The sequence below is a fragment of the Ranitomeya variabilis genome, chromosome 1 (assembly GCF_051348905.1).
Source record: "Ranitomeya variabilis isolate aRanVar5 chromosome 1, aRanVar5.hap1, whole genome shotgun sequence".
In the NCBI taxonomy this organism is placed as follows: Eukaryota; Metazoa; Chordata; class Amphibia; order Anura; family Dendrobatidae; genus Ranitomeya; species Ranitomeya variabilis.
The window spans coordinates 547,078,584-547,102,565 of record NC_135232.1 but is presented as its reverse complement, the minus strand read 5'-3'; the positions used below and the strand labels follow the sequence as shown (position 1 = coordinate 547,102,565).

The following is a 23,982-nucleotide window of genomic DNA, read 5'->3' as shown; positions in this document are numbered from 1 at the left end:
TAATCTATACAAGGTCTCAAAGAACCGTCCTTCTTGGCCACAAAAAAAAATCCTGCACCAAGAGGGGAAGAGGATGGGCGAATATGTCCCTTCTCCAAAGACTCCTTTATATAACTCCGCATCGCGGCATGCTCTGGTATAGACAGATTAAAAAGTCGTCCCTTAGGGAATTTACTACCAGGAATTAAATTTATAGCACAGTCACAATCCCTATGAGGGGGCAGGGCACTGGACCTGGGCTCATCAAATACATCCTGGTAGTCAGACAAAAACTCAGGGACCTCAGAAGGAGTGGAAGAAGCAATAGACACCAACGGAGCATCGCCATGAATTCCCTGACAACCCCAACTTGACACAGACATAGCTTTCCAATCTAAAACTGGATTATGAGCCTGCAGCCATGGCAGACCCAAAACGACAACATCATGCAAATTATGCAGAACAAGAAAGCGAATCACCTCCTGATGTACGGGAGTCATGCACATGGTCATTTGCGTCCAATACTGAGGCTTATTCTCAGCCAATGGCGGCGCATCAATTCCCCTCAGAGGAATGGGAAATTCCAAAGGCTCCAGGACAAAACCACAGCGCCTGGCAAACGACAAATCCATCAGATTCAGGGCAGCACCCGAATCCACAAAAGCCATAACCGGGTAGGACGACAAAGAACAAATCAAAGTAACAGACAAAATAAATTTAGGCTGCATAGTACCAATGGTGACAGGTTTAGCGATTTTTTTTAAGCGTTTAGAGCATGCTGAGATAACATGAATAGAATCACCACAGTAAAAGCACAACCCATTTTGACGTCTATGACTTTGTCGCTCAATTCTGGTCAGAGTTCGGTCACATTGCATAGACTCAGGTCTCTGTTCAGAAAATACCGCCAAAGGATGAGCAGATTTGCGCTCCCGCAAACGCCGATCAACCTGAATGGCTAAAGCCATAGAATCACTCAGACTTGTAGGGGTGGGAAACCCCACCATAACATTCTTAACGGCCTCAGAAAGACCTTCTCTGAAATTTGCAGCCAGGGCACACTCATTCCTTTGAATAAGCACCGACCATTTCTGAAATTTTTGACAATACACCTCTGCTTCATCCTGACCTTGAGAGATAGCCAGCAACGCTTTTTCTGCCTGATTCTCAAGATTAGGCTCCTCATAAAGCAGTCCAAGAGCCAGAAAAAATGCATCTACATTAAGCAATGCAGAATCTCCTGGCACCAGAGAGAAAGCCCAATCTTGAGGGTCGCCACGTAACAAGGAGATAACAATTTTAACTTGCTGAGCGGAATCACCAGAGGAACGAGGTCTCAGAGATAGAAATAACTTACAATTATTCTTAAAATTTAGAAACCTAGATCTATCTCCAGAAAACAACTCAGGAATGGGTATTTTTGGTTCAGACATAGGGCTATGAATAACAAAATCCTGAATACTTTGCACCCGTGCAGCAAGATGATCCACACTAGAAGCCAGAGTCTGAACATTCATGTCTGCAGCTGAGCTCAAAACCACCCAGAGTTCAAGGGGATGAAAGAAGCTAAACAGACTGCAGCAAAGGAAAAGCGGGAGGAAAAAAAAAAAAATGTACTCAGGTCTTCTTTTCATCCCACTTCTGCGATGCATTAAACACTTTTTGGCCTGCTCTACTGTTATGATCCTTAGTGGTTGAGGATCACAAAATACTCCAGCTAAGTAACAAAACATAGGACAAGCTCTAGAGAGGTGGTAAACTGGACTGACCGCAAATCTGAACCTATCCAACACACTAAAGGTAGCCGGTGAACGTGTCTAAAATACTAGACGTCTCGAGCCAGCCTGAGGAACTAACTACCCCTAGAGAGAAAGAAAGACCTCACTTGCCTCCAGAGAAATAATCCCCAAAGATATAGAAGCCCCCAACAAATAATAACGGTGAGGTAAGAGGAAGGCACATACACAGGGGTGAAAGCAGATTCAGCAAATGAGGCCCACTAATACTATATAGCAGAAAATAGAAAAGGGGTCTGTGCGGTCAGTAAAAAACCCTTACAAAATATCCACACTGAGATTTCAAGAACCCCCGCACCAACTAACGGTGTGGGGGGAGAAACTCAGTCCCCTAGAGCAAGCAGCAAGCGAGGAAATCACATTTTAGCAAGCTGGACAAGAAACATGATGAATGCTGATAATCAAAAAATAAACAAACAAAAACTTAGCTTGTCTTGAAGAGACTGGGAGCAAGGTAGTCACAAGGAATCTGAAGAGCACTGAATACATTGAGAGCAGGCAAGGAACTGAGTATCCAGGTGAGCTAAATAGGAAACCAACCAAGGATAACGAACCAGCTGACGCTGCCAACCTGCAGAAAGACAACACTACACAGTACCGCTTGTGACCACTAGAGGGAGCCCAAAAATAGAGTTCACAACAGCAGAATACTCTAGCACAGACTGAAGGCTGGGGTGGAGTTTTATAGCAGGAAGACACAGTGCACATGAGACCAAAGACGCCATCTTGGAAAAGGGCAGTTTACAAAAGGTAAAAAATGTTCAGAGTCCTGACATTACTCCCTCCTTAGAAGCGGCCTCAGGATGATCCTGGACCCGGTTTCTCAGGGAATCTCTGATGAAAACGAGAAATCTTCTGTTGGGCATTGATGTTTTCCACAGGTTCCCAAGAGTCTTCCTCAGGGGGATATCCCTGCCATCTTATCAGATATTTGAGCCGATTCCTGCGAATCCTGGAATCAATAATTTCCTCCACCACAAATTGTTCTTGCCCATCAATCACCACAGGCTGCGGAGGTGGCACAACACGTCGCTGGAAGGTATTAGGATATACAGGCTTTAGTAAAGATACATGAAAAACTGGGTGTACCTTCATAGTCCTAGGCAGCTTCAGCCGGCAGGCCACAGAGCTCATAATACCGTTGATCTTGAAAGGGCCAATGAATTTCTGTCCACGTTTTTGTGAAGGAACGTTTAACTTCAGATTCTTAGTTGCTAACCACACGGAATCTCCTACCTTGAACATAGGTGCAGGTTTACGGAATCTATCAGCCGATCTCTTATAACGTTCTTGAGCTGTTGTCAGGGATTCCTTCAGAACCTCCAGATTTTGTCTCATTGCAGTCAGCCTTTCCTCCACTGCCGGAACCAGAGAATTAATTGGAGACCTAGGTAAAATACACGGATGATAAACCAGATTGGCAAAGAAAGGTGTAAATTTAGTGGAGGCGCTCTGAGAATAATTATATGAAAATTCGGCTAACGGCAGCAACTCCAATCAATCATCCTGGAGATGGCTGACATAGCATCGTAGATATTGTTCCAGCGTCTGGTTGGTACGCTCAGTCTGACCATTTGTCTGGGGATGGTAAGTGGAAGAGAGACAGACATTAATATTGAGTGCAGAGCAAAACCCTTCCAGAATCTTTAAGTGAACTGTACTCCACGGTCAGAGATGATCTCATCCGGAACCCCATGCAACCGAAAGACATTCTGTATAACCAAGTTCACTGTATCTTTAGCTGAGGGGAGGCCGATGCATAGAACAAAATGAGAAGCTTTAGTCAGGCGATCAACTACCACCATGATTGTATTCATGCCCCCCGATGTAGGCAGCACCACAATAAAGTCCATTGATATAGACCCCCCAAGGGCGGGACGGAACAGGTAATGGTTGTAGAAGACTCGTAGGTGCCACATGAGGAGTCTTGTAACGGGCACATACCTCGCAAGAGAGAACATAGTCCTTGGTATCCTTCAGGCAAGTTGGCCACCAGAAGAATCTGCTCAGGAACTCTTGTGTCTTCTGTACCCCCCCTGTGACAAGCCAACTTGGAGTCATGTACCAACTTGAGGATCTGCAGACGGACGACCTCAGGGACGTAGATACGTCAATCTCTGAACCACATGCCACCCTTAAAGACAAGATTAATATCCACAGGTGTGTTGGCCAGAAATACATCACCATCATAGGCCTCCCTGCACTCCTTCCACAAGTCCTGATCGTGGATAACTCCGATGAAATTGGCATCAGATAGAATGGTCTTGGACAGGGCTCAAGGTACGGAATCCGCAGCATGGATTCGGGATAAAGCATCAGCCATCCCATTACGAGAACCTGGACGGTACGAGATAACAAAGTTAAATTGATTTAAAAATAAGTTCCTACGAGCCTGATGAGGAGAAAGACATCTAGCGGATTTAAGGAACTCTAAATTGCGATGGTCAGTTAGCACTATGATCTGTTGTGCAGCTCCTTGCAGATGATGCCTCCATTCTTTGAAAGCCGCAATAATAGCCAGCAATTCCTTGTCTCCCACGTCGTAATTTTTCTCTGCTGAGGTTAGTCTACGGGAAAAGAAAGCACAGGGATGTAGCAGACCCTTCTCTTCAGTTCTTTGGGAGAGTATAGCCCCCAAAGCATTATCAGAAGTGTCCACCTCCACAATGAAAGAAAGTTTTGGATCTGGGTGTATCAACAGCAGTGCTGATGTGAAACAGATCTTAAGCCGATCAAAAGCTTCTTGAGCCTGTGATGACCACTTAAAGGGCTTTTCCTTCTTTGTCAAGGAAGTAATGGGACGGACAATATCAGAAAAATTTCGAATGAAGCGTCTGTAGAAATTTGCAAAACCAATAAAACGTTGGACCTCCTTAACGTTCTTGGGTACCGGCCAGTCAAGGATAGCCTGAATCTTACCAGATTCCATGTTCAGCCCCTGGGGAGAGATGATATAACCTAAGAACTGTATCTCAGAACGATGGAACTCACATTTCTTCGGCTTAATATACAGATGGTTCTCTTTCAGACGTCTTAAAACAGTTTTGACATGTTCTTCATGTTCCTGTAGAGAGTCAGAAAAGATTAGAATATCGTCCAAATAGATCACCACAAACTGGTCCAACAAATCTCTGAAAATGTCATTAGCAAGGTGTTGAAACGTTGCAGGGGCGTTACAAAGCCCGAAGGGCATCATAAGAGATTCAAAGTGTCCATACCGGCATCTGAATGCTGTCTTCCACTCATCCCCTGGACGAATACGCACCAAATTATAAGCCCCACGAAGATCCAGTTTAGAGAACACCTTAGCATGGCGGACTCTTTCCAGTAATTCGGGAATCAGAGGCAAAGGGTAACGGTTTCGTACGGTTACCTTATTGAGTTCCCGATAGTCAACACAGGGTCTCAGGGTCCCATCCTTCTTTTTTACAAAAAACATACGTGCCCCTGCTGGTGAGGAAGAAGGACATATGAAGCCTTTGGCCAGATTTTCATCAATATACTCCTTTCAGGCTTGAAGCTCAGGTGCCGCCAAAGGGTATACGTTACCAAAAGGAATAGCTGCCCCAGGAAGCAGCTCAATGGGACAGTCATAATGCCTGTGTGGAGGAAGCTGATCTGCATTCTTCTTGTCACAGATGTCAGAGAACTCTTTATATGCTGGAGGTAAAGAACATACCTGTAAATGTGGTTCCGTAGCCGTGGACTCCGGGAGAGCTTCTGTTAAAGCTGAGTTGCTCCTTGTTGGAAAGGTAATCTCATTGGTCTCCCAGTTGATAATTGGGTTCTGAGAACGCAACCAAGGAATGCTGAAAATCACAGGAAAATGAGGAGAAGAAATTAGCAAGAAAGAAAGTTTCTCCTGATGATTAGGCTCCAACACAATTTCAAGGGGTACAGTCTCCTGATCCACAGGCCCAGAGATTAAAGGTGACCCATCCACTGTTTCCATGGTAATTGGAGAGGCTCTTTGCTGAATTTCAATACCATGTTCCTTGGCAAATGCGATATCCATGAAATTGCCACCTGCACCAGAGTCAATCATAGCTGCACTGGAAATCCACTGTCCTGAACACAGGATCTTAATAGGGAGAGAACAGTGAGAGTTCATTTGCTTCAGCTCCTTGGGGGGTGAAGTCATAGAAAGTGAATGGAATACAGCGTTTAAAGGCAGACTACATTCAGAGATGTCAGATTCATCATCACAGTTGTCATACTCCCTTACTGCTGCTAGCACCTTGTTAGGCCGTCTAGGACACTTAGGACAATTGATCAAAAAGTGGTCAGACTGGCCGCAGTAGAAACATAGACTTTCACGAAGGCGATGCTCCCGGCGCTCATTGATCTCGCGCCTCTGAACGGAATCAATTTGCATGGGCACCTCCTCCACCTCCCGAGAGGTTTTACCTGCAGGCTCTTTGGAAGGAAGGGAAAAGTTAGAAATACGGTTATAAGCAGCACATTTCTCCTGCCTACGCTCAGTAAGGCGAATATCTATGCGCACACAATGCTGTATAAATGTCTCTAGATCTTGGGGTGACTCTGAGCGAGCTAGTTCATCTTTTATAATACTAGACAGACCCCTTGTAAAAATAGGCAATTGTGCATAACTGTTCCAATTGGTATCTACCGCTAATCTCCTGAATTCAGTGGCATACTCAATAACAGAATGTTTATCCTGGTGTAAAGACAACAAAGCAGATTCAGCGGCTGCACGGCGATTAGGGTCATCAAACATTAATGCAATAGCGGCCAAGCAATCATCCAAGTTATTTAACCGTGGGTCACGAGACTCAATCATCGGATTCGCCCAGGCGAGCGCTCGTGCGGTCAGCAGCATTATTACACACAATACTTTGGATCTATCAGTAGGAAAACGGTCAGCATGCACATCAAAATATAGCATACATTGATTCACAAAGCCACAAAAGTTGTCGCGATCACCATTAAATCTGAATGGGGGCAACTTAGGTGGGCTAGCTGGTGGCGGTTGCCCAGAGGGTAAAGTCACTTGTGCAGCTATTTGCGTGCTTATGTCCTGAAAAGCCCGTCCATACTGGGACTCTATGCCAGCAAGTTTGTTTTCCTGGGCTGCCATGCGGTTGCTTAACCCCTTAGTGACAGAGCCAATTTGGTACTTAATGACTAGTGTTGAGCATTCCGATACTGCAAGTATCGGGTATCGGCCGATATTTGCTGTATCGGAATTTCCGATACCGAGATCCGATACTTTTGTGGTATCGGGTATCGGGTATCGCAACAACATTAATGTAATAATGTGTAAAAGAGAGAATTAAAATAAAAAATATTGCTATACTCACCTCTCCGACGCAGCCTGGACCTCAGCGAGGGAACCGGCAGCGTTGTTTGTTTAAATTTCGCGCTTTTACTTGGTTACGTGAAGTCCCGGCTTGTGATTGGTCAGGGCGCCATGTTGCCGGGACGCGGACCAATCACAGCAAGCCGTGACGAAATTACGTCACGGCTTGCTGTGATTGGTCCGCGTCCCGGCAACATGGCCGCCATTAACCAATCACAAGCCGTGACGTCACGGGAGGCTGGACATGCGCGTATTTTAAAAAGCGCGCGTGTCCAGCCTCCAGTGACGTCCCGGCTTATGATTGGTCACGGCGCCATGTTGCCGGGACGCGGACCAATCACAGCAAGCCGTGACGAAATTACGTCACGGCTTGCTGTGATTGGTCCGCGTCCCGGCAACATGGCCGCCATTAACCAATCACAAGCCGTGACGTCACGGGAGGCTGGACATGCGCGTATTTTAAAAAGCGCGCGTGTCCAGCCTCCAGTGACGTCCCGGCTTATGATTGGTCACGGCGCCATGTTGCCGGGACGCGGACCAATCACAGCAAGCCGTGACGAAATTACGTCACGGCTTGCTGTGATTGGTCCGCGTCCCGGCAACATGGCCGCCATTAACCAATCACAAGCCGTGACGTCACGGGAGGCTGGACATGCGCGTATTTTAAAAAGCGCGCGTGTCCAGCCTCCCGTGACGTCACGGCTTGTGATTGGTTAATGGCGGCCATGTTGCCGGGACGCGGACCAATCACAGCAAGCCGTGACGTAATTTCGTCACGGCTTGCTGTGATTGGTCCGCGTCCCGGCAACATGGCCGCCCTGACCAATCACAAGCCGGGACTTCACGTGACCAAGTAAAAGCGCGAATTTTAAACAAACAACGCTGCCGGTTCCCTCGCTGAGGTCCAGGCTGCGTCGGACAGGTGAGTATAGCAATATTTTTTATTTTAATTCTTTATTTTACACATTTATATGGATCCCAGGGTCTGAAGGAGAGTTTCCTCTCCTTCAGACCCTGGGAACCATCAGGAATACCGTCCGATACTTGAGTCCCATTGACTTGTATTGGTATCGGGTATCGGTATCGGATTGGATCCGATACTTTGCCGGTATCGGCCGATACTTTCAAGTATCGGACGGTATCGCTCAACACTATTAATGACCGAGCCAATTTTTACAATTATGACCACTCTCACTTTATGAGGTTATAACTCTGGAACGCTTTAACGGATCCCGCTGATTCTGTTTTTTCATGACATATTGTACTTCATGTTAGTGGTAACATTTCTTCGATATTACTTGCGATTATTTGTGAAAAAAACGGAAATATGGCGAACATTTTTAAAATTTTGCAATTTTCAAAATTTGTATTTTTATGCCCTTAAATCACAGAGATATGTCACGAAAAATAGTTAATAAATAACATTTCCCACATGTCTACTTTACATCAGCACATTTTTGGAACCAACATTTTTTTTGTTAGGGAGTTATAAGGGTTAAAAGTTGACCAGCAATTTCTCATTTTTACAACACAATTTTTTTTTAGGGACCACATCACATTTGAAGTCATTTTAAGGGGTCTATATGATAGAAAATAACCGAGTGTGACACCATTCTAAAAACTGCACCCCTCAAGGTGCTCAAAACCACATTCAAGAAGTTAATTAACCCTTTACGTGCTTCACAGGAACTGAAACAATGTGGAAGGATAAAATGAACATTTAACTTTTTTTTGCAAACATTTTACTTCAGAACCATTTTTTTATTTTCACAAGTGTAAAAACAGAAATGTAACCATAAATGTTGTTGTGCAATTTCTCCTGAGTATGCCGATACCCCATATGTGGGGGTAAAGCACTGTTTGGGCGCACTGCAGAGCTTGGAAGTGAAGGAGCGCCGTTTGACATTTTCAATTTAGAATTGGCTGGAATTGAGATTGGATGCCATGTCACGTTTAGAGAGAGACCCTGATGTGCCTAAACAGTGGAAACCCCCCACAAGTGACACCATTTTGGAAACTAGACCCCTTAAGGAACTTATCTAGATGTGTGGTGAGCACTTTGAACCCCCAAGTGCTTCACAGAAGTTTATAACGTAGAGCCGTGAAAATAAAAAATCGCATTTGTTTACACAAAAATGATCTTTTCGCTCAAAAATTCTTATTTTCACAAGAGTAACAGGAGAAATTAGACCACAAAAGTTGTTGTCCAATTGGTCCTGAGTACGTCGATACCCCATATGTGGGGGTAAACCACTGTTTGGGCGCACCGCAGAGCTTATAAGATAAGGAGTGCCGTTTTACTTTTTCAATGTAGAATTGGCTGGAATTGAGGTCGGACGTCATGTCGCGTTTGGAGAGCCCCTGATGTGCCTAAACAGTGGAAATCCCCCACAAGTGACACCATTTTGGAAACTAGACCCCTAAAGAAACTTATCTAGATGAGTGGTGAGCATTTTAAACAACCAGGTGTTTCACAGAAGTTTATAACGTAGAGCCATGAAAATAAAAAATCGCATTTTTTCTACAAAAATGATTTTTTTGCCCCCAAATTTTTATTTTCACATGGGTAACAGGAGAAATTAGACAACAAAAGTTGTTGTCCAATTTCTCCTGAGTACGTCGATACCCCATATGTGGGGGTAAACCACTGTTTGGGCGCACCACAGAGCTTGGAAGAGAAGGAGTGCCGTTTTACTTTTTCAGTGTAGAATTGGCTGGAATTGAGATCGGACGCCATGTCGCGTTTGGAGAGCCCCTGATGTGCCTAAACAGTAGAAACCCCCCACAAGAGACCCCATTTTGGAAACTAGAACCCCCAAGGAACTTATCTAGATATGTGGTGAGAACTTTGAATGCCCAAGTGCTTCACAGAAGTTTATAATGCAGAGTCGTGAAAATAAAAAATATTTTTTTCCACAAAAAAGATTTTTTAGCCCCCAATTTTTTATTTTCACAAGGGTAACAAGAGAAATTGGACCCCAAAAGTTGTTGTCCAATTTGTCCTGAGTATGCTGGTACCCCATATGTTGGGGTAAACCACTGTTTGGGCGCACGGCAGAGCTTGGAAGGGAAGGAGCGCCGTTTTGGAATGCAGACTTTGAGATTTTTTAGCCCCCAATTTTTTATTTTCACAAGGGTAACAAGAGAAATTGGACCCCAAATGTTGTTGTCCAATTTATTCCAAGTACGCTGATGCCCCATATGTGGGGGTAAACCACTGTTTGGGCGCACAGCAGAGCTCAGAAGGGAGGGAGCACCATTTGACTTTTTGAGCGCAAAATTGGCTGTCATTTTTGGAGACCCCCTGATGTACCTAAACAGTGGAAACCCCCCAATTCTAACTCCAACCCTAACCCCAACACACCCCTAACACTAATCCCAACCCGATCCATAATCCTAATCACAACCCTAACGATAAACACAACCCTAACCCCAAAACAACCCTAATCTCAACCCTAACCATAACCCTAATCAAAACCCTAAATCCAACACACCCCTAATCCTAATCTCAACCCTAACCTCAAACCTAACCCTAATCCCAATACACCCCTAACCCTAATCCCAACCCTAACCTTAACCCTAATCCCAAACCTAACCCTAATCCCAAACGTAACCCTAATGCCAACCCTAACCCTAAAACCAACCCTAATCCAAACCCTAATCCCAACTCTAACCATAACTTTAGCCTCAACCCTAGCCCTAACTTTAGCCCGAACCCTAGCCCTAACCCTAACTTTAGCCCTAACCCTAACCCTAAATTTAGCCCCAGCCCTAACCCTAAATTTAACCCTAACCCTAGCCCTAACTTTAGCCCCAACCCTAACCCTAGCCCTAAGGCTACTTTCACACTTGCGTCATGTGGCATCCGTCGCAATACGTCATTTTGGACAAAAAACGGATCCTGCAAATGTGCCCGCAGGATGCCTTTTTTGCACATAGACTTGTATTGCCGATGGATGGCCACACGTCGCGACCGTCGTACACTGGATCCGTTGTGTTTTGGCGGACCGTCGTCACAAAAAAAACATTCAATGTAACCTTTTTTTTGTACGTTGCGTCCGCCATTTCCGCTCATGCGTGGCCGTAACTCTGCCCCCTCCTCCCCAGGACATAGACTGGCAGCGGATGCATTGAAAAACTGCACCTGCTGCCCACGTTGTGCACAATTTTCACAACGTGCGTCGGTACGTCGGGCCGACGCATTGCAACGGCCCCGTACCGACGCAAGTGTGAAAGAAGCCTAACCCTAGCCCTAACCCTAGCCCTAACCCTAGCCCTAACCCTAAATTTAGCCCCAACCCTAACCCTAAATTAGCCCCAACCCTAACCCTAATTTTAGCCCCAACTCCTCTCTCCTGCCGGCCGGCAGATGGCAGCAGAGAGCAGGCGCACTGCGCATGCAGGAGGACCCAGGGACACCGGTAAGTATAGCAGGGTCCCCGAATCCCCCTATTTCTCTGTCCTCTGATGTGCGATCACATCAGAGGACAAAGAATTACCGATCGCTTTTTCTTTTCTTTTTTTTTTTGCGACCACAGGTAAACAGTTAATTACCGGCAGCCGAGCCCCCAAAGATCCTCCGGGCACCGGCCGGCGGGTGCACTGCGAATGCGCCCGCCATTTTTTTGCTGGAATAAGATGGCGGCGCCCATTGGGAGCCACAAGGAGCACCGGGGGAGTCAGGTGAGTATCGGCGGGTTATCGGGGACCCCATTTCTCTGTCCTCTGATGTGCGATCACATCGGAGGACAGAGAAATTAAAAGGGAGATCGCGTTTTTTTTTGCGATCGCCGGTAAACGGTTAATTACCGGCGATCGCAACTCGGGGGTCAGTAAAAAAACCCAGAATCATGTTCTCTGGGGTCTCGGCTACCCCCGGAAACCGAGACCCCAGAGAAAATCCGACTCTGGGGGGCGCTATTCACTTTTTCCACAGCGCCGTTAATTAACGGCGCTGTGGTTTAAGTACCCTTAGCAGTTGCCGTTAAAAGGCGTATCGGCGGTCGTTAAGGGGTTAAGTCCTGCAAAGTCTGTCCAAACACTTGTTGATTGAGTTCAAAGCTTCCAAACTTCTTTTGCAGACCTTCCACATCTTTCTGCAGTGATCTAATTATGGAAAACACCTGCTCTAGTCTGCTTTCTGCAGTCATTGTTCCAGCAGTCTCCTTTTTTTTATTGCTAGAGTAATAATATAGGGGATAACTCAGGAGACTCTTTGCGTGGAACAAGACAACTACAGGACACAGTTTTATAAGTGGTAAAGTCTATATTATCACACGGTGATTCAAACAGGTGCAGAGAGAAATTCAAGTCCACAACACTTGGTGTAAATATTAAACGCAGCTTAGCAGTATATAGGAAACTTCAGAGGAAAATGCAATCAAGCAGAAAGTCTATGAAGCACAGTTATTCTTGAGGATACTTGACACGAATAAATCCTTGTCTTAGTCCACACACAGATAGATAAGCTTATAAGGCAGTTCAAATAATATCTTAGCTCAACCAGGGAGGCCTGGTTAATAGTCTCTGGTTTTTGCACAGCAGCAAACACTTACATGTCCAGCAAATGCAGATGGAAGTAAATACGAGCAGCAGATGAAGGAGGATTACTGGAACTGGTGTATGCAGCAGGAACTCAGAGCAGAGTAGCAGGATCACCACACAGGTTCACAGGAGCAGGTATATAGCCAGGGAGTAATCAGAGGTCAGGAGCTGGATGCAAGGCAGAATACTCTATCACAGACTAAAGGCTGGGGTGGAGTTTTATAGCAGGAAGACACAGTGCACATGAGACCAAAGACGCCATCTTGGAAAAGGGCAGTAATGCACAAAAGGTAAAAAATGTTCAGAGTCCTGACAGCAGCATGTTGTTACGCTCACACCCTGACTGGTGGGCGTGAGCTTAGGGGGTTTGTGGCCCACTGTGCCACAAACCAGACTACCCTGGAAGGGGCGTAACTATGACTGCTGCCTGGGTTTTCTCTGAAGCCTCTGATGGTGAGGTCAGGCTTGTGCAGCAGGCAGCTGCCAGGTGCTACTCCAGGGTGGTATCTGGCTGTGGCTGCTGATCCCACTTGGAGAACAGGAACACTAGGACAGGTGCAGGCATCAGGCAGGACTGGCAGAAGAGCACGGCTGAAACTCAGACGAGTAGGCTGGCACGGCTGAGACACAGGGCTGGCAGAGACACGGCAGAGAACACAGGGCTGGCAGGCACAGCAGAGAACACAGGGCTGGCAGGCATGGCAGAGAACAGGGCTGGCAGGCACAGCAGAGAACACATGGCTGGCAGGCATGGCAGAGAACACAGGGCTGGCAGGCACAGCAGAGAACACAGGGCTGGCAGGCATGGCAGAGAACACAGGGCTGGCGGTCACGGAAGAGAACACAGGGCTGGCAGGCATGGCAGAGAACACAGGGCTGGCAGGCACAGCAGAGAACACCGGGCTGGCAGGCACGGCAGAGAACACGGGGCTGGCAGGCATGGCAGAGAACACAGGGCTGGCAGGCACAGCAGAGAACACAGGGCTGGCAGGCATGGCAGAGAACACAGGGCTGGCGGTCATGGCAGAGAACACAGGGCTAGCGGTCACGGCAGAGAACACAGGGCTGGCAGGCATGGCAGAGAACACAGGGCTGGCAGGCACAGCAGAGAACACCAGGCTGGCAGGCACGGCAGAGAACACAGGGCTGGCAGGCATGGCAGAGAACACAGGGCTGGCAGGCACAGCAGAGAACACAGGGCTGGCAGGCATGGCAGAGAACACAGGGCTGGCAGGCATGGCAGAGAACACAGGGCTGGCAGGCACGGCAGAGAAAACAGGGCTGGTAAGCATGGCAGAGAACACAGGGCTGGTTGGTGTGGTGTATGAAGGAACAGGTAGGGACCTGTTCACACTGGAGGTGCAGGTACGGATATGTAGTATGAAGGAATAGGTAGGGACCTGTTCACACTGGAGGAGAAGTGCAAGGCTGCAGATAGGAGTGGAAGAGCAGCAAGCGATAGCGTAGCAACAAAAGCTAGGCAGAGCAGAACCGCAAGGAATGCGGAGAGGAGCTGCAGCAAGAGATTTCTGCAGAGGCTAAGCAGAGCGGAGCCACAAAGAATGTGGAGAGGAGCTGCAGCAAGAGATTACTGCAGCAGCAAAGCAGAGCAGAACCGCAAGGAATGTGGAGCAGAGGTAAAGCCACAAAGGTACAGAGCAGGCAGAGCCGCAAGAGTGCGGAGCAGAGGTAAAGCCACAAAGGTACAGAGCAGGCAGAGCCGCAAGAGTGCGGAGCATAAGCAGACTGAGAACACAAGGAAAGACACAACAGGGAAGGAAGCCACAGACAAGGAGACCAAGATAAGACTAAGTTCAGACAAGGAAATGGAACAAGACAAGAAACAAGAACAAAGACACAGGGACCAGGATATTCTGCCTCCTGGAGGGTGGACAACAAGATCAAGGCAAGAACACTGAGAAAAACCTCTAGAGAGGGAGTAACACAGAGCAAGGCCTGGCACACTCAGAAGCTAAACACAAACTGAGCTAACACATTGCACAGGCCCAGTCCACTGGGTGGAGCTGCACTAAATACTGGAGGCCTCTTGGTTATTGGTCAGAAACAGATTAGACAGGAGCACCTGATTCCTAAAAGAACCAGAGAGTTCTGGCGCCGCCCCCCTATGCACACAGCCAGGAAGCATGCAGAGAGCAGAGGAACAGAATATGGAGCTGGCAAGAAACAGAAACCACATCATGGCCTGGAGCAGTGGGTAAGATAGTGTGAGAAATGAGAGGCCATGCCGTGATGCCAGCAGAGTTGTTACACATGTTATGCGCCAGGAGATCAATGAGATGTTACAGCTGGGGTGATTCAACGGTCCAAAAGCACGTAGGCCTCAACTGTAGTTCTCATGCCAAAGAAGGATCAGACTAGCCAGCTCTGCGTTAGCTACAGGGGGCTCAACGCCATCACAGCCTCTGACGTGCACCCAATGCCGTGCATTGAGGAGCTGCTTGAGCGGTTAGCAAATGAGAAATACCTATACATCATGGATTTGAGTCGGGGTTACTGGCAGATTCCCCTGAGCTCCGATGTGCAGGAGAAGTCCACCTCTATCACCCCTTTCAGATTGTATGAGTCCACGGTCATACCCTTCGGCATGAAGAATGCTCCTGCCACTTTTCAGCGGATGGTCTACCACCTGCTTCAGGAACTGGAGAGGTACGCAGTAGTGTTCCTGGATGACATTGCTATCTTCAGTTCCTCCTGGGAGAAACACCTTCAGCATCTCCTGCAGATGCTCAGTTGCGTCCACCAATCAGGCCTGACCATTAAGCCGGGAAAGTGCCAGATGGGCATTAGAGGAGTCCACTACCTAGGGCACCAGGTAGGCGGGGCTTCTATGAGGCCAGAGCCTGGGAAAGTGGATGCTATTGCGTCCTGGCCCACCCCCAGGACCAAGAAGCAAGTGATGTCCTTCCTGGGCACTGCAGGGTACTATAGGGGCTTTGTACAGAACTATAGTAGCCTAGCAAAGCCCTTGATGGACCTCACCAGGAAGAGGCTATCCTGGACAGATAGCTGTGAGGTGGCTTTCCGGGCTTTGAAAAGAGCGCTGAGCAGTTCTCGGGTGCTAAAAGCCTTCAACAGCAGTCGGCCGTTCCTGGTACAGACCGACGCCAGCGAGTTTGGCCTCTGTGCTGTGCTCAGCCAGGTGGATTCGGGGAACCAAGAGCACCCCGTGCTGTACCTGAGCCGGAAGCTTCTGCCAAGGGAAGTGGCCTATTAAACCATCGAGAATGAGTGCCTGGCCATGGTTTGGGCCCTGCATCATTTGCAGCCCTACCTGTATGGACACATCTTCACCATGGTGACTGACCACAACCCCCTGAGCTGGCTGAACACTGTATCTGGTACCAATGGAAGGTTGCTGCTCTGGAGCCTTGCCCTCCAACAGTACAACTTTACAGTCAAACATAACAATCTTTTTATACTTTTGTAAACACTGCCTATTTTTGGGGGGAGTAAAAGCTATAATATTTACTAGTTTAGTTTTCCTTGCTCTAAAACGTACCCCTAAGGTTAGGTTCACATTAGCGTTTGAGTCCGCAGTGTATCATCTGCATGCGCAAACTCATGCTTAAGCAGAGGTTTTTTTTATCCGCATCATCTTACGCATGACAGCAAAAAAACGCTGCGTGTGCATGCGTTTGCGTTGTTTATGCGCATGCGTTCGATATTTCCAATGTTTTCTAGTAGCTTTTCGTTGACATCAGACACCCAATGGGCATGTCTCATGTGATTTCTATATATACAGATACACTGCAGAGGAAATCCTCATCTTGATCGATCTTGACATAGAGAGATTCTATGCTAATCTGGATTTACAATTGAAATTGGCTGTTGCCTTTGCTTTTGCTTGTCAAGAAGAAAGAAGAAGACAAAGACTGAGAAGACGTCGTCGTCGCTACTGGAAACACCCCATTGAACTCCGAAAGAGTTGTGGAGCCTAACACAAGTTATACCCCGAGCTGCCTGCAAACCCGCAGAACTTTTTTGACTACATGAGGATGTCTGAACGGAGTTTCAATGACTTGCTGCAACGTGTCCGAGGATCCATTACCAAGCATGACACACAACTCTGTAGAGCAATTCCTGCTGAGGAACGTCTGTTGGTGACTCTGAGGTACGTAATTGTGAAAATCAAACACATGTTCATAGTATTATTGTTAGAAAACCCATGTATTAATTTTATTATTTCCATTTTCTGTTCGGCAGATTCCTGGCTACCGGAGAGACCATATCATCTCTCCTTTTCCAGTTCCGTATTGGAGTGTCCACGCTTTCTGGGATTGTTGGAGACACCTGCAGGGCTTTATGTGATGTTCTACATCAAGAATTCCTCCCCCAACCCACAACTAAACTCTGGCTTGAAAATGCGGACAAATTCAAGGACATTTGTAATTTTCCTGTTTGGGGGCTGTGGATGGCAAACACATTCGGATTATGAAACCTTCTGGAAGTGAGACTATTTTAATTTAAAAAAATACTTTTCTATTGTTCTCATGGCGATTGCAGATGCTGAACGTCGATTTGTCGCCATTGACGTTGGCTCATTTGGACGAGCCAATGTCCAAATGAGACAATGTCCAAAACTCTGACATGGGCCAACATTTGTATCATAATAATTTCAATTTTCCACAGCCATAACCTCTTCCCAACACTGAAGGCCCGCCAATGCCGTTTGTTGTATTTGGGGATGAGGCCTTTCAAATCTGTGCCAGCCTCATAAAACCTTACTCAAGTAGGGACTTGAATCACACCAAACTGATTTTCAACTACCGACTGACAAGGGCACGAAGAACTGTGGAGTGTGCCTTTGGCTTGCTGGTATCTAAATGGCGCATTTTGGGAACAGTCATAAATCTAAAAATTGAGACAGTTGATGAGGTTGTGAAAGCGTGTGTTGTTATGCACAATTTGCCCATCCTGGCAAAAGAGCGACCCAACTTAGAACCTGAGGAACCTGTTACATTGCATGATTAACAAGATCATCACCCGCTGAGGACTACAGTGGAAGTTGCCCAGATGAGGGATACATTTGCTGCATACTTTATTTCTGATAATGGACGTGTGGCATGGCAAGATGGAATGGTTTAAGCCACTAAGTATGTACCTGTAATGTTTAAATGTACCTGTAATGCTTAAATATACCTGTAATGTTTGCTGAATTAAATAATAAAATACCTGTAGTAAAACACCAGTTACAAGTTCCCTCAACAATACAATACACACGTGTGTGTTTGCGGTGGCGGTGCTTAAAGAGACAAACAAAACACAGATATTGTGCAAAGAAAATAAACATTTATTTAACAAAAAATAACTGGGTTTAGGATCGGGGTCTATCTGAGGGTGAGATGTGGTGGACCTTGGGGGTGTGGAGCTGTGAGGATTGGGTGGTAGTTGAGGAAGGGGTTACAGGGGAAGGGGCAACAAATTGAAGGATTGGATTATGGATGGGACTGGACACATTGGGAGTAGACAACACAGTGAAATCATGGGAATGGATAGACAAACACAAGGGAAGTGTCATGATCTCCATGGCCAGAGAACTAGCATAAGCCTCAATAGGAACAAGCTCTTGGAAGATGTAACTGTACTGACCATGAACTAAACCTACCGCATCATCTAGAAGTAGCCAGGTAGCATGTCCTACTTTTTATCCCTATATGCCCAGCGCCGGCCGGAGAACTAAATAATGCTAGCAGAGGGAAATATAAGACCTGACTCACCTCTAGAGAAATGCCCAGAAAGGAGACAGAGGCCCCCCACATATATTGGCGGTGATATGAGATGAAACAACAAACGCAGCAGGAAAATAGTTTTAGCAAATTTGAGGTCCGCTTTCTAGATAGCAGAAGACAGAAAGCATACTTTCATGGTCAGTAGAAAACCCTAACAAAACACATCCAGAAATTACTTTAGGACTCTGGCATTAACTCATAATACCAGAGTGGCAATTCCTGATCAACAAGAGCTTTCCAGACACAGTAACGAAACTGCAGCTGTGAACTGGAACCAAAATACAAAAACAAAACATGGACGAATGTCCAACTTATCTAGTAGATGTCTGGGAGCAGGAACAAGCACAGAGAGGCTTCTGATAACATTGTTGACCGGCAAGCATCTAACAGAGAAGCCAGGTTATATAGCGACACCCAGATCTAATCAGAACAGGTGAACAGGGAAGATGATGTCACAAGTTCAATTCCACCAGTAGCCACCGGGGGAGCCCAGAATCCAAATTCACAACAGTACCCCCCCCTCAAGGAGGGGGCACCGAACCCTCACCAGAACCACCAGGGCGATCAGGATGGGCCCTATGAAAGGCACGAACCAGATCAGAGGCATGAACATCAGATGCAGTGACCCAAGAATTATCCTCCTGGCCGTATCCCTTCCACTTGACCAGATACTGGAGTCTCCGTCTGGAAACACGGGAGTCTAGGATTTTTTCCACAACGTACTCCAACTCACCCTCAACCAACACCGGAGCAGGAGGCTCAACGGAAGGCACAACCGGTGCCTCATACCTGCGCAATAACGACCGATGAAAAACGTTATGAATAGAAAAGGATGCAGGGAGGTCCAAACGGAAGGAAACAGGGTTAAGAATCTCCAATATTTTATACGGACCGATGAACCGAGGCTTAAACTTAGGAGATGAGACCCTCATAGGGACAAAACGAGAAGACAACCACACCAAATCTCCAACACAAAGCCGAGGACCAACACGACGGTGACGGTTGGCAAAAAGCTGAGTCTTCTCCTGGGACAACTTTAAATTGTCCATCACCTGCCCCCAGATATGATGCAATCTCTCCACCACCGCATCCACTCCAGGACAATCCGAGGATTCCATCTGACCGGAGGAAAATCGAGGGTGGAACCCCGAATTACAGAAAAACGGGGACACCAAAGTGGCAGAGCTGGCCCGATTATTGAGGGCGAACTCCGCCAATGGCAAAAAAGCAACCCAATCATCCTGGTCAGCAGACACAAAACACCTCAGATATGTCTCCAGGGTCTGATTAGTCCGCTCGGTCTGGCCATTAGTCTGAGGGTGAAAAGCAGACGAAAAAGACAAATCTATGCCCATCCTAGCACAGAATGCCCGCCAAAATCTAGACACAAATTGGGTTCCTCTGTCAGAAACGATATTCTCAGGAATACCATGCAAACGAACAACATTTTGAAAAAACAGGGGCACCAACTCGGAAGAAGAAGGCAATTTGGGCAGGGGAACCAAATGGACCATCTTAGAAAAACGGTCACACACCACCCAGATGACAGACATCTTCTGAGAAACAGGCAGATCTGAAATAAAATCCATCGAGATGTGTGTCCAAGGCCTCTTAGGAATAGGCAAGGGCAACAATAATCCACTAGCCCGAGAACAACAAGGCTTGGCCCGAGCACAAACGTCACAAGACTGCACAAAGCCTCGCACATCTCGTGACAGGGAAGGCCACCAGAAGGATCTTGCCACCAAATCCCTGGTACCAAAAATTCCAGGATGACCTGCCAATGCAGAAGAATGTACCTCAGAGATGACTCTACTGGTCCAATCATCAGGAACAAACAACCTATCAGGCGGACAACGATCCGGTCTATCCGCCTGAAACTCCTGCAAGGCCCGCCGCAGGTCTGGAGAAACGGCTGACAAGATAACTCCCTCCTTAAGAATACCTGTGGGGTCAGAGTTGCCGGGTGAATCAGGCTCAAAACTCCTAGAAAGGGCATCCGCCTTAACATTCTTAGAACCCGGTAGGTACGATACCACAAAATTAAACCGAGAGAAAAATAATGACCAGCGCGCCTGTCTAGGATTCAGGCGCCTGGCGGTCTCAAGATAGATCAAATTTTTGTGGTCAGTCAATACCACCACCTGATGTCTGGCCCCCTCGAGCCAATGGCGCCACTCCTCAAACGCCCACTTCATGGCCAAAAGCTCCCGATTCCCAACATCATAATTCCGCTCAGCGGGCGAAAATTTACGGGAAAAGAAGGCACAAGGCCTCATCACGGCGCAGTCAGAACTTTTCTGCGACAACACTGCCCCAGCCCCGATCTCAGAAGCGTCGACCTCAACCTGAAAAGGAAGAGTCACATCAGGCTGACGCAACACAGGGGCAGAAGAAAAACGGCGCTTAAGCTCCTGAAAGGCCTCCACAGCATCAGGGGACCAATTAGCAACATCAGCACCCTGTCTAGTCAAATCGGTCAATGGCTTAACGACATCCGAAAAACCAGAAATAAATCGACGATAAAAGTTGGCAAAGCCCAAAAATTTCTGAAGACTTTTAAGAGAAGAGGGCTGCGTCCAATCACAAATAGCTTGAACCTTGACAGGATCCATCTCAATGGAAGAGGGAGAAAAAATATATCCCAAAAAGGAAATTCTCTGAACCCCAAAAACGCACTTAGAACCCTTGACACACAGAGAATTAGACCGCAAAACCTGAAAAACCCTCTTAACTTGCCGGACATGAGAGTCCCAGTCATCCGAAAAAATCAGAATATCATCCAGATACACTATCATAAATTTATCCAAAAAATCGCGGAAAATATCATGCATAAAGGACTGGAAGACTGAAGGGGCATTAGAAAGACCAAAAGGCATCACCAAATACTCAAAGTGGCCCTCGGGCGTATTAAATGCGGTTTTCCACTCATCCCCCTGCCTGATCCGCACCAAATTATACGCCCCACGGAGATCAATCTTAGAGAACCACTTGGCCCCCTTTATGCGAGCAAACAAATCAGTCAGCAACGGCAATGGGTATTGATATTTAACCGTGATTTTATTCAAAAGCCGATAATCAATACATGGTCTCAAAGAGCCGTCTTTTTTTGACACAAAGAAAAAACCGGCTCCTAAGGGAGATGACGATGGACGAATATGTCCCTTTTCCAAGGACTCCTTTATATATTCTCGCATAGCAGTATGTTCAGGCACAGACAGATTAAATAAACGACCCTTTGGGTATTTACTACCCGGAATTAAATCTATAGCACAATCGCACTCCCGGTGCGGAGGTAATGAACCCAGCTTGGGTTCTTCAAAGACGTCACGATAATCAGACAGGAACTCAGGGATTTCAGAGGGAATAGATGATGAAATGGACACCAAAGGTACGTCCCCATGAGTCCCCTTACATCCCCAGCTCAACACAGACATAGCTCTCCAGTCAAGGACTGGGTTGTGAGACTGCAGCCATGGCAATCCCAGCACCAAATTATCATGTAGATTATACAGCACCAGAAAACGAATAGTCTCCTGGTGATCCGGATTAATACACATAGTCACTTGTGTCCAGTATTGTGGTTTATTATTAGCCAATGGGGTAGAGTCAATCCCCTTCAGAGGAATAAGAGTCTCCAAAGGCTCTAAATCATACCCACAACGTTTGGCAAAGGACCAATCCATAAGACTCAACGCGGCGCCAGAGTCGATATAGGCGTCCGTAGTAATAGATGACAAAGAGCAAATCAGGGTCACAGACAAAATAAATTTAGACTGTAAAGTGCCAATGGGAACGGATTTATCAAGCTTTTTAGTACGCTTAGAGCATGCTGATATAACATGAGTAGAATCCCCACAATAGAAACACAACCCATTTTTCCGTCTAAAATTCTGCCGCTCGCTTCTGGACAGAATTCTATCACACTGCATGTTTTCTGGCGTCTTCTCAGTGGACACCGCCAGATGGTGCACTGGTTTGCGCTCCCGCAGACGCCTATCGATCTGAATGGCCATTGTCATGGACTCATTCAGACTTGCAGGCACAGGGAACCCCACCATAACATCCTTAATGGCATCAGAAAGACCCTCTCTGAAAGTAGCCGCCAAGGCGCACTCATTCCACTGAGTAAGCACAGACCACTTACGGAATCTTTGGCAGTAAATTTCAGCTTCATCTTGCCCCTGCGATAGGGACATCAAAGTTTTTTCTGCCTGAAGTTCCAAATGAGGTTCCTCATAAAGCAAGCCCAAGGCCAGAAAAAACGCATCCACATTGCGCAACGCAGGATCCCCTGGTGCCAATGCAAAAGCCCAATCTTGAGGGTCGCCGCGGAGCAAGGAAATCACAATCCCAACCTGCTGTGCAGGGTCTCCAGCAGAACGAGATCTCAGGGACAAAAATAACTTACAATTATTTCTAAAATTCTGAAAGCTAGATCTATTCCCTGAGAAGAATTCCGGCAAAGGAATTCTCGGCTCTGATACCGGAGCATGAACAACAAAATCTTGCAAACTTTGTACTTTCGTGGCGAGATTATTCAAACCTGCAGTTACACTCTGTAGATCCATTATAGACAGGTGAACATAGAGCCATGCAAAGATTAGAAGGAGAGAGAAAAAAAAGAAAGACTGCCGCATAGACAGACTGGCAAGTGATCCAATTAAGAGCACACTCACAACTAGAGAAAAAAAAAAAAAAAAAAAATTCTCAGCAGACTTCTTATTTCTCTCCTTTCTCAGCCAAGGATTTTAACCCTTTAGTGGGCCGGTCAAACTGTCATGATCTCCATGGCCAGAGAACTAGCATAAGCCTCAATAGGAACAAGCTCTTGGAAGATGTAACTGTACTGACCATGAACTAAACCTACCGCATCATCTAGAAGTAGCCAGGTAGCATGTCCTACTTTTTATCCCTATATGCCCAGCGCCGGCCGGAGAACTAAATAATGCTAGCAGAGGGAAATATAAGACCTGACTCACCTCTAGAGAAATGCCCAGAAAGGAGACAGAGGCCCCCCACATATATTGGCGGTGATATGAGATGAAACAACAAACGCAGCAGGAAAATAGTTTTAGCAAATTTGAGGTCCGCTTTCTAGATAGCAGAAGACAGAAAGCATACTTTCATGGTCAGTAGAAAACCCTAACAAAACACATCCAGAAATTACTTTAGGACTCTGGCATTAACTCATAATACCAGAGTGGCAATTCCTGATCAACAAGAGCTTTCCAGACACAGTAACGAAACTGCAGCTGTGAACTGGAACCAAAATACAAAAACAAAACATGGACGAATGTCCAACTTATCTAGTAGATGTCTGGGAGCAGGAACAAGCACAGAGAGGCTTCTGATAACATTGTTGACCGGCAAGCATCTAACAGAGAAGCCAGGTTATATAGCGACACCCAGATCTAATCAGAACAGGTGAACAGGGAAGATGATGTCACAAGTTCAATTCCACCAGTAGCCACCGGGGGAGCCCAGAATCCAAATTCACAACAGGGAAGGTAGTGTCACATTTGACAACAGAGACACATTGGTAGGTGAGGGTGGAGGTGGTGGGTTCAATTTTAGCAGGGTTTTTTTACTC

General features: G+C 46.7%; 1 protein-coding gene across 1 annotated transcript in view; it reads right to left on the bottom strand.

Annotated features, from left to right (window-relative positions):
• LOC143796794 (uncharacterized) overlaps positions 1-16,063 on the bottom strand; it is a 142,793-nt gene extending 126,730 nt beyond the window's left edge. The window contains exon 1 of the mRNA XM_077281046.1: positions 15,932-16,063. Within this exon, the coding sequence (XP_077137161.1) occupies positions 15,932-16,063 (132 nt within the window). The remainder of the gene's footprint in view (positions 1-15,931) is intronic.
• Between the last annotated feature and the right edge of the window lie 7,919 nt (positions 16,064-23,982).